This window comes from Bacillus rossius, chromosome 7 (genome assembly GCF_032445375.1).
Source record: "Bacillus rossius redtenbacheri isolate Brsri chromosome 7, Brsri_v3, whole genome shotgun sequence".
Taxonomy (NCBI): Eukaryota; Metazoa; Arthropoda; class Insecta; order Phasmatodea; family Bacillidae; genus Bacillus; species Bacillus rossius.
This window is the reverse complement of record NC_086335.1, coordinates 33,567,267-33,578,864: the sequence shown is the minus strand read 5'-3', so window position 1 is coordinate 33,578,864 and position 11,598 is coordinate 33,567,267. Positions and strand designations below refer to the sequence as shown.

At 39.4% G+C, this 11,598-nt stretch overlaps 1 protein-coding gene across 1 annotated transcript in view; it reads right to left on the bottom strand.

The window, feature by feature from the left end:
- The window catches only part of LOC134533789 (uncharacterized), a 635,803-nt gene that overhangs the window by 13,881 nt on the left and 610,324 nt on the right, over nt 1-11,598 (bottom strand). Inside the window, exons 4-7 of the mRNA XM_063371447.1 lie at nt 11,371-11,499; nt 10,286-10,436; nt 7,146-7,321; nt 1,536-1,794 (exon numbers count right to left, since the gene is read on the bottom strand). Of these exons, the coding sequence (XP_063227517.1) occupies nt 1,536-1,794; nt 7,146-7,321; nt 10,286-10,436; nt 11,371-11,499 (715 nt within the window). The remainder of the gene's footprint in view (nt 1-1,535; nt 1,795-7,145; nt 7,322-10,285; nt 10,437-11,370; nt 11,500-11,598) is intronic.

The window sequence follows — 11,598 nt, the reverse complement described above, 5'->3', positions numbered from 1 at the left end:
GTAAAGGGAACAGAACAATTCTTGACAAATTACAGCTATCTTTAAATTTGTACATTTTTACATGAAAACAACTGCATCATTAACGAATAGTGTTCGCAGTAATACTGGGTTTGGATTCTCACCCGAGCATTTATGCTTTGTGTTGTCCCAGTACCGCCAATGGATATAGTTATTTTTAAACAGTTCCCTGAATAGTTTACCAGTATTCACTGCACACATTAATAAGTGTAATAAAACAAAATAAAGACAATTATTGAATATTCTATTATTTTTTCAGTGTTTTAAAAATATATGCTTGAATGCAAGAACAATTAAAATATAAAATTATGCGCAAAATTTTGTAATAAATACTCTGTATTATCTCGCAAAACGTATTTAATATACGCAAAAATAACCATGGACATGTGTTGAACATAGTTAAAGTATCTTTCATCCAGTATTACAAACCATTTCTTGACAACTGGTTTACAAAGGGCTGGGGCAACTGCAACTACTACTAGAGTCTTTGTCATTTGTGACTGTTATAAACTTGTATAGTATAATTTTAAACTCGTAATCCATTTTTTCTCTGTCTTCAATAGTGTTGATGCAGAATTATTTTTTCTTCTGTTAAGTTCAAACATTTCCATAGGCATTAAGTAATTCATGTGTCACAAGCATAATAAAACAAAATAAAGACAAACTAGTCGACCCGTGTGGAATTTCGCAGTGCGCACCAAATCGTTTTGTGTGGCATTCTATTCTTGAAAAATTTGGGAGAAATGACATTTTGAAGAAGAATAGAAAAAAAGTAAACAGTAATTTCAAAAGTAATTACTTATAAGAAAAGTCTGACATGCCAGAAGTATGGTTAAGTGTTTTTTTTGGTGGAATTTTTTGGTTAGGTTGAAGTATACTGAAACCGTCTCTAACTGCTAAACAATAACAATAATATTGTAACCGAGTTGTTCTCAGTGCAATAGCATGAACAGAAATATGTCTACCAACAGACCATACTGAATTATGAGTTATGTTTGTGATACAAAATATCAACAGTAATTTCAAAAGTACTTATAAGAAAAGTCTGACATGCCTGAATGGTGGAATTTCTTGGTTAAGTTGAAGGATCCTCCAAGATTTCTTTATCCTAAGTTCTGTTTCAATTTAAAAAAGAAATATGTAAACGATGTTTCAAGTGAATATACGATTGGATATAATCGAATCCGATTCTATATCTATATCTATCGAAAAATTGACGCATCCATTAAATAACCTCTTCTTAGATGATTGTAAATCTGAAATTTAAGAGAAGCGGTCAATTTTTAGACAGTGTGTGTCCATTTTTAGTCATTAGGCCAGCACAATAAGCTTTAAAATGAGGTGTAAATCATGGAACTTGATAAAGGAATATGCAAGATCTCGCGGACGGACAGAATAAAACCAGGCTAGAGAAATAATTATAAGATTAGTGAATGTTCTATTATCTTTCCAATGGCTTTTTTCGGCGTATAATGACGTAAGAAAAGGGTAGATCAGACTGGGCAGACTGGGAGTACCTGCACGGGCAGAGCAGGTCCTCGGAGCTGAGGCGGCGCGAGGACTCCAGCATGCTGTCCGTCATGGAGCAGCAGCAGCCCGCCTCCTCGGCGTAGAGGCTGCGCGTGAGGTCTCCGGGCGCCTGGCGCAGGTGCTGCTGCTGTTGCTGCTGCTGCTGCTGCTGCTGCTGCTGCTGCTGCTGCAGCGATTCCGCGCAGCTCAGGTCCGAGATGCGCACCTCCGCGCGCGAGTGCAGCTGCTTGCGCGGGCTGTCCATGGCTGCACGACACCAACAACAACACATCAGCCGCCTTGCGTCTCACCCGCATCTTTTTGCTTCGGGCTCTGGGAAGGAGCGCACGCAGAATGTTTAATCTGTGTGTGTGTTGGGGGGGGGGGGGGGGGGAGGGAATGTTTATATACTAACCCCTCTCACAATCCTGCGTACGCCTTTGGCTCCGGCCAAGTCATTTCAGACAGACATGCCAACATTCAGGATGATTCAGGAAGCTCATTCCTTACATGATTGAGAGCACAGTATGTCATAAATGTGGGTTCTCAATGAAAAATTAGAAAAAAATTACGAATACAATAATAACCAATTCAGTGGTTAATACAATGTCAGACTTAAGCTGGACTCACGATGATACATCAGCCATTCGTCCATCCGTCAACGAGCCGAGCGATTCACAATCATCCGCACGTCCGTCAAATACTTTTTTAATTTTATTTTAATGCTGCCAACAGACCGAAAATCTTAAATGATGGTGAAAATTTATCTTGTATCGATATAGGATTGATGATCATGAAAGTTAAACACTAAATAAATATTTTTTTCGCTCTGATATTTATTAAAATATTTCCAGTTAAAAATATGTTCAAACGTATGTTAATAGCATTTAATAAAATCAACTAAACAAATAACGTTACTTAAAAACCTTACAAGACCGTGAAGGTCGCCGGCTATAGGTATCTTGCTAACATTTTGGAGGTTACCTCATACGTCCGTCCGTCGAAAGTTAAAGCTTGGTGAGGTATTTTTCGGACGGACGGGTGGAATTTTCCGGGCCATCTGATTGGCGGCAGGCCACGTGATTGACGGGCGTACGTACGGACGGACGGACGAGACGGATGATTGAGAGTCCAGCTTTAGTTGTCTACAGTTGAGCATCACAATTGCATACAAACGATGTTAAAACATAATTTGGGGATCAGACAAAAAATCATTGGATAATTAATACCAGATCCTCGCCGGATTGTTTTGTGTTCCGCACTCCCTCCAGATGAGAACACGTCATTTGTCACATTCCGCTCTGAATCGCGATGTTCCTCCGCCCAGTTTCCTACGGGTTGTGCGGTGCTCCCTTGTAAGTGGGACGCAAACGTGGTATACATGAAGACTATCACGGACAGATAATTATGTTTGCAAGGCATGTTGCAGTGGCGTCGCATCGCTGCTTGCTGCTGTGACACACAACCTTTTCTGATTCCCTGATCATTGTGACCAGTGTACTTCCGTCTACCTCCACGCACCTTGTCACACATGTCGCTCACGTGACTGCACATGGTTGTATGCGATTACTGTAGCGGCAAGCTTGGTGGGTGTCTGTGCATTCCTCTGACGAGCAATGTCCTTCATCCGTCCTCATTCACAATAGCCGTATCTCCAACTTGTCGATATTGAACATACGATACACATTATTCTATACGACGTACTTTGGTCAAGATGAGAAATAATCGATAATCGTATCAGCCATTTGAAAGAAACAGAGATTTTTAAAAAAAAAATGCAAAAGCCTGCTGCAAACGACTCTTTCAGTCAAGACTCATAAAACAATACTGTGAGTTTGATTGATATCTCGGCATAAAGACGCTAAATTAGGGATGGATCTTAAAGGTTTGACAGTAATGAGCAATATTATTAGATCATTATAAACTCCAGTAAAACAGAAAGGAGCAGAATTGAAATACTGTGAATTATAAATTTTCAGTTACATGTTGAAGATTCGGGTACATGTTTAATGATACAACCATTACTATATCACATATACAAATTGCTAAATATTTTATAGGAAGTTTAGGTGTAGTTCATTGTTAATTTTTGTAAATGGCATGCAATTAAAATTGTGAAATATTAGTATGGAAAAGTTTTTGCAGTATGTCAAGTGATCTGAGCAGGTGGCGAGGGACACAGAAGAGGAGAAAGAGAGCTAAGAGAGAGAGAGCCATTAACAGGAAAAGAGACAGTAAAGAGGATAGGTTAAGAACTGCACGAGAAGGCTCTAGGCGAAGGGCCCTCCAAGATTACGGCGGAGCCAGACTCGCTGCTCATGAATCATGAGTCACGCCGGAAGCCATGCGCCATCCAAGATTCAGCGCGCACGGCCGCTGAGGACGAAATAAAGGAAACTTTATTTCGAGCACATTAATGTCTGCGACCTTTATTCACGCCCAATAGAAAACTATGCAAATACTTGGTACTGTCAAATTACTTAACTAGGTTACTCAAAAATTCCCTGCTCCCACGGTGAACATTGAACCCACGCTCTTCTTGACTACGAGATGGCTATTTGCTTTGTCATCTTTAGAAACAGAGCTTCAAAGTACTTTCACTATCATTTCTCCACATGTTGAATCCAACCTTGTGAAACTGTTGAATTACCAGACACACAACATTTAAAAATTATTCTAATTAAGCTCTAATATACGTTAACGAAACGGATTCGGTAGCTAACCACTTTGAACTTCTTATTTTTATTGAGATGCGATGTCGAGTACAGTGGCGTAGCCAGGATTTGTGTATGGGGGGTGTTAAGAAGCATGGCACCCCCCTCTGTATTAAAGCGGGGGGTCCGGGGGCCCTCCCCCGGGAAAATTTGGATTTTAAGGTGTCAAATAGTGCTATTTTAGCAGTTTTCGATACTTAAATTTAAATATTGTAATGGTAAAATTTTTATTAATTTTAATATGAAATTTGTTTGAGTGATGAATAAGAAATTAATTAAATATTTGGTGCTAAGGGGGGGGTTTGAACCCCTAAAACCCCCCCCTGGCTACGCCCCTGGTCGAGTAACTTCTTTTCAAAAATTTTCTGTCTGCCGACAATTTATGACCATGGAATCCGAATTAAATTACGTGTGATTTTAGGTCGCGAACTGTTTTTCAAAGTTCAGAAGGTTCTACCTAAGTAAGGATAAAGTTTTGGCATTCATTGTATGTAAATAACTTTATTATGCATTTTTTATCTTGGATTTTTTTTAATTTGGAAATTTATACATTTATATATTTTATTAATTGTTTTCTCGGAGTGCTTTGTATTTATAGTTGCACACACATGGTGTATGGGGTTTGCTCAGGATGCTTCAAAAATCGTATCAACTTGCAAACTTTACTTCTGTTAACATCGACATCCTATGTTCACCCCATCGACTCATCATCATAGACTACTCGTCATAGAATCATCATACTCTCATCATCATAGACTCATCATTCTATACTAATCATCATAGACTCATCATTATATACTCATCAGACTCATCATAGACTCTGAACTGTAGTCGATTTTCACTATAATTTATAGATTCTAACTTAAAAGTAAAAATAAAGGAGGGAATATAGTGATTTATTCCAGTTCGGTTACTCTCTCAAACTGGGGATAAGTTTTACAACTGAATGTAGATCGAGATTAACAGCCTAAAATGTATTAAGATCTCGTGAAAATATTCATTTATTTTTGTAGTATATGCTACAAGTATGTTTCCGCAAAGAGGGGATTAAAAATTTTGGGGGTGCAGAGGAGGGTTTTTGTAAATTTTAGCTAGAATATTTTTTATTTATGTTTTTTGTGTTTTTATGGAAGTTGCGGGTTTATAGTTAAAGATTGTATGCAAATAATTTAATTAAAATTATATGTGTATAAAAACGTTATTGGTTACCTAGGTTATAGGTATTGTGGTTAACCTTGTGTATCTAGTTTTCAAGATGACTAATAATTTGTAATTAAATTCAATTTAAGTTTTAAGTGGTTTTCATGAGCATGGGGAGGGAAATAAAGGCTTACACATGCATTACATGCACGGGCTTCTCTGAATTATCGTCAGAATTCTCCGTATCTTTCTGACTTTTTCATAATTAAATTGAGTTCCAGGCACAAATTTTATTGTGATACATGCTTTTATAGTTGTGTTCTATGCACCTTCTAACGGATGTAGGTCTACCACTTATTTGAACCCCCATGTTTAATAAGTTAATTTAACTTTTTCCAAAGATTTTTTTTGCATAACGCAATCAACGGAACGTATAGTGTGCTAACGTTGTTCATTTAAGGGACCCGTCTAGTCAGGGGTGTATCTGTGTTAGTAAGGTGGGATGATAAGTGCGACGCTCGCTGGTGCTTCTAGCGCGGTATCTCCTAAGGACTGGCGCAGTCTTCTCGCCGTGCTTTGGACAAAAATGAAATTTGAGCGGTAACCACAACTTCAGATGGCAGGGAAATGAAGATAAAGGTGCTTTCAAGAGTCATTACCGGGCATTTTATTTCCAATAATCATTCTGAAAACACGCGTTACAGCGTTTTTCACTCTCCAAAATATACAATTTAAAAACGAAATACGGAAAAAGAACTATACATCCGCCCTTAGCATATTGTTACATGATTTTCGTAAACAGACCCCAGTGGGATACGTTGTGCAGTTTCATAATCGCGTGTGATGTTTCCTGTGAAGCTCTGCAAACCGTATGTGTGCCCGGGTAGGCACCCGAATCTGCATGATCTACACTTCTATTCTGGTCCACGATGGTGACGAATACAACCGGAGTAATTACAATAGCCCGTCGCCTCCTACGTCACGTGACCTGCAGCCAATCAGAGGGCCCGAAAAGTTACATTCGTAGTTCAGTCGCACCAGCTTGGCAAACTCATACTTTCGACATGCGAACGGATGAAATTATAACCTCAAAATGTTTGCAAGGTTTTGCCAGTCAAATCATATAAAGTTAGAATGTTTTTTAAAGTTTCATTAATTGTTTAATTCTTTTTTTAAAATTAAGTTTGAAAACGTTTTAAAAGGGTAATTTTTAAAGCAAAGAAACGCTATATAGTGTCACATAAGTGTATTTAATTACCCACAATAACTCGAGAAATATTTTAATACTTAAAGCTGGACTCACAACGATCCGTCGTCCGCCAGAAAACAGGCCGAGCGATTCACGAAGATCTGAACGTCCCGTCACAATATTTTTCTACTTGGGTGCAGTTTTGACGATCATGTACGATACGAAATTATGAATGATTAAACAAACTTTAAATATTTATTTGAATACAGTTTTTTTCGTGTTACAGTGCATTATTAATAACTTTCATTTGCGTGTCTAAAGACAATTGTTTTTTGTGTCAAATATCAAACTTGAAACGTGTTCATGGGAAAGTTCTAAACACAATACTGAAGCAGCTTAGCTTTGAGGTTATGTTTTCATCCGGCCGTCCGGTGGAAAATCAGGAGTTCGGCAGGCTTGTGACGTACGGACAGATACCTAGCGTGTGGAGCGTGTGGAGCGTGTGGAGCGTGTGGAGCGTGTTGAGTGTAGTTGAGAAGGGAGCAGGTAGGAGGAGGATAGGGGTAAGCTCTCACCGGACGTCTTGCGGACGACGGGCTTGCGGCGCGCGGCCAGCCTGCCCTGCGCCGCCAGCTGGAAGGTGTGCGTGATCTCCTCGCCCTGGTCCGTCACGCACACGTGCAGACCCTCGCCGCGGCCGCAGCGCGAGCCGCCCTCGAAGCAGAACCGACCTTCCACCACGCCGTAGCGCCTGCAACACAGCAGCCCCCATCAGCCCGTCCGTAGGGGCCGGCATTTTCCGCGGAAAAAGATCTGAAATCCTATTAGAATGCAACAATGTATACCCGCACCTGTGGTTTCTTCCTTGTGATTGGCGTCCGTCTGCGAGAGAAATCGTTGCCTTATTCGACTGAGCCATTCAGGACGCGTTTGCTTTCGCATTTAATTACTGTGATTGGTGTAGTTATAATCGATATGTATGTGGCAGAAACTCACCCAATGACGAAACACAAAACGATGCTACAGTGTTTTAACTTACAGCTAGTCTCGAAATCTTTTCGCGATATCTGCATGCCCCTACCCATCCCCCTTCAACCAACAGTCGCTCACCCCCAGCTTACAACCAGGTGGCCCGCGGCTCCTAAAGTGAAACTTCTTTGCTGAGGGAGCTACAATTTTCTAGCGTTACGAAAATTTCCGATCGCAGTCGGGGAATAGTTATGTACGTGGTGGGGGAACCGGTAGAGGAGGAGAGTGCGTCAGCGGCGACGCCATTCCAACGTATGCACCAGCGGTCGAATGGGAAGTCAGCAAGGGAGAAGTACAAATAAGAAGTTATTCTACCAAATATATATTGTTGACACAATAACCGTCGCAATATTTTCACAAATCACTTCCAAGCTGATACATAAAATATAGTATTGGAAAATCTCGGTCGAGTTAGTTAATGGACAATATCCGAACAAAGGAGTAGAAATGGCAAAGGTTTTTGGAAAAACAGATCACTGCAACTCCCATAGTATCGAAAATATCACATATTTTTGAAAGTATTTTAGCTCCTAGGAATAATACCAACATCGTTTGTCTGGATAAGTTTTCGATACGACCAACCATAACTACAAGGGGTTGAAAAAACTAGGGTCGGAGGAAAAAAAAATCATAACTCCCTTCATTGGCACAAGATCGAATTCGTGCAAATGCTGTATTAATATTATAATTTTATCCAAAACTTCTAAAACAAATTTGGCAAGACAAACCATTGCTGCAAGGAATTTTATTTTAAAAAGGGCGGAAATTAAAAAAAAAATCATAAAATCGGTACCTTTAACGCTATTAAATCCATTCCTTTTTATTATAAAACCAAAAAATATTATCTACAACTTTCGTTAGATTTTTTTTATATGACCAACCATTACTGCAAGGGGCGGAAAATATCAGGGGTTGAAATACAAAAACATTCTTAACTCCCTTAATATGTACACTATTAAACCCGTTCGAGTTATTTGTAAACGGTACAAATATTATCCGAAAGCTTGCAAGCTAAAACTAATCCTCTTACAGTTAACAACTCTGCACTTATACATACCTTACCCGGGATTCGAACCCAGAATCTACGGACCCAAGTTGACACTTCAACCCCGGAGGTCAACTAATTGGGTAATTAAAATTAAGAAGAAAGGTCATAAGTGCAAATTTGGTTAATTTTTTTATCTATCTTAAGTTTAAGCACCTTGCTCTATTTTCTATGAAAATCCTTCGTGCCAACACTTCCAGAAGTAGCATATAGAACTTATCAGGGATAAAAGAGCATGGTACATATTTCTTGCATAAATTATGAAAAAAAATATTTCACCAACTTGCACTTACAACCTTTGATGGTTAAAGTATCTAACTAATCATCTGAAACACTAAGAAAAAATGTTGAACATTTTATTGAACATTTATTGTTTTGCTTTGACCTGGATAAGGCTTGCGTGAAAGGGCTCTACAACGTACATTGCCGTCTCGGTGCTCATAAACATGAGTGATGCAGGTATGTTGGGATCGAACCCACGACCCTCGCCACATGAGCGTCGCTACTTAGCGATCAAGGCCACTGGAAACTTAACTTACGACTTACGACAGAACAAAACATATGGTACTTGCTTATTTAGATGAAGCCTTTAGTTAAATATATTTCACAACAAAAAATAGTAGAATTTACAATTCGTCTTATGTAGCGTTAAAATAAATAATTTTGCAACCAGCGAGCTAGAGGAGTGGAGAGGAGCCACGAAAACTCACCTGCTCAAAGAAAACGTCCGCTATGTTTCCCAGTGCGAAAACATTCCGAGTTTTATCCCTCCGGAAATTGAATCTGGATTGTCTTTGAGCGACGTGAGTGATACGACCACTCAGGTCCGCAGTATGGGGCCACTTGCATATTACAGTTTTTTTTACGTATTTATTTTTAGATTAATTTTAAGGTTAAGTATACAAAAACTAGGCGGCCCCCCCCCCAGGATACGAATAATATTGCCACTGTTTTTTTTCTGAACTAAAAACAATAACTGCAAATAATTTATTAGCATCTGTAACAATTTGATCCTTTTTTTTATTTACAAGTTTACAAAAGAAATATCTGATGTCGATCTGTAGAAATTAAATTAAAAAAAAAAAACACTGGTAAAATATTTCACATGCCTTGATGAGCAATTTCCGAAAAAGTGTGATGGTATTCGGGCTTTGATAATGATAATGCTTAATTGATGATAGTAATCCTTTGCCATGTGTCGAAGTGATTGTTAAGATCCTTGAAGCAATTAATAAACTGCTGAGGAGCAATCTGATTTGAGAGTCGGTTTGTGAAGACCTTGGAATGACTCGGATCACCGCGGGCTCTAGAGACTTGCGTCGCTCCCTCCCTCCCTCCCTCCCTCCCTCCCGGGGGGCAGAGATGAAGGAGTACACGTCGTTTTGCCTAAAGTCATTTAGCCTAAAATGTTCTTTAGGCAAAATGACTTTAGGCCAAACAACTTTAGGCAAATAGACTTTTAGGCAAATAGACTTTTAGGCAAAACGACTTTAGGCAAAACGACTTTAGGCGAAACGACTTTAGGCAAAACGACTAGGCGAAACGACTTTAGGCAAATAGACTTTAGGCAAATAGACTTTAGGCAAAAGGAATTTGAGGCGAAAGGAAGGTGGGGAAACACGATTGCGCCCCCAGACGCACCTGAGCTGGCCGATCTCCCAGAAGCCGACGAGTCGGGGCGGCACGCCCACCGTGACGCAGAAGCGCTGGTCGCGCACGTGCAGCCTGGCCGGGCCAGAGGCCAGCTTCGCCCTGGGCGGCGCCGACGACACCTGGATCAGGAACTGCTGGTCTGCAACCACATTACAACACACACATTCCCTTCAACGTTAATTACAGGCGTTATCAGTTCAGAATTTATGGAATGCTGGTTTAAAAGGAGTGATGTTTAGGAGTTTAATTGAAAAAAAAAAAACAATTATACTTTGGAAAAATATTTTAAAATGTTGAATTATCTCGGTAGCAACGAAGTAAGCTCGGATACCATGTGCACAAAGCTTCCATGGATCCTGACGGCTTGATCCTGTGGCATATGATGGTCTCTGTTTTAATTCAGTACGTCGGAAGATCCTGTACTTAAAATATTGTCATATAATAATGAATTATGATAGAAAGTTGAATATAAAATATGTTTTAAATCTAAAATCATAATTCTTTCTTATTTGGCAATTTATTTCATGTGCAAGATTTTCCGACGTGCTGAACTAAAACAGCGAGCATTTTTTTTTTTTTTAATTTTTGTCGCCAGATACATTTATCAATCTATATTTGATACTGCTATAAACATATTTATTTTGTGTGTGTGTGAAAATTGCGCGTGTATTACTTACTATATTATTTTTTTTCATTAACTGATAATATAATCATTTTTGAAATATTTATCCATAAATAATCTGTAACTAGTAGCAGAAGTACTAAAATCCGACATGGCAGGTGAGTCCGAACCTTAATGATGTTTCACTTATTCAAAAATAAAAACTTAACTATGCTGAATTTTACTGGAATTTACCCAGGTAACATTTAATAGCGCAAGCACCTACCATAAGCCGTAAAAGATTCGGAAAGTTTAACTAAACAAAGTTTGCACAGTGCACGCTAAATTGCGCAGGAAAAAAAAATCTATTCAATATACAAAATGAGAATTGAGACGAAAATAAAATCAACGTTACTTTCACTGTGTTACCAGCACGAAACACTTTTTCTGTACCGGAAAGCATGCCGCCTACCTTCCCCCAGGTTGTTGGAGATCTTCACTTGCCACTGGATCAGCCTCTCCCTGCTGTCGAACGCCAGGATGACCGTCACGTCTTGGCAGATTATGGCAATGGTGTTGGACTCCTTGTCCAGCGTGAACCCTGCGACAGTTACTCTGTCGAGTAAGGAACATACGCAGACAATCTACTTGTCTAAACAGCGAACTATTAGACCTCCCTTTTGCGTTCAAAGGTATATGC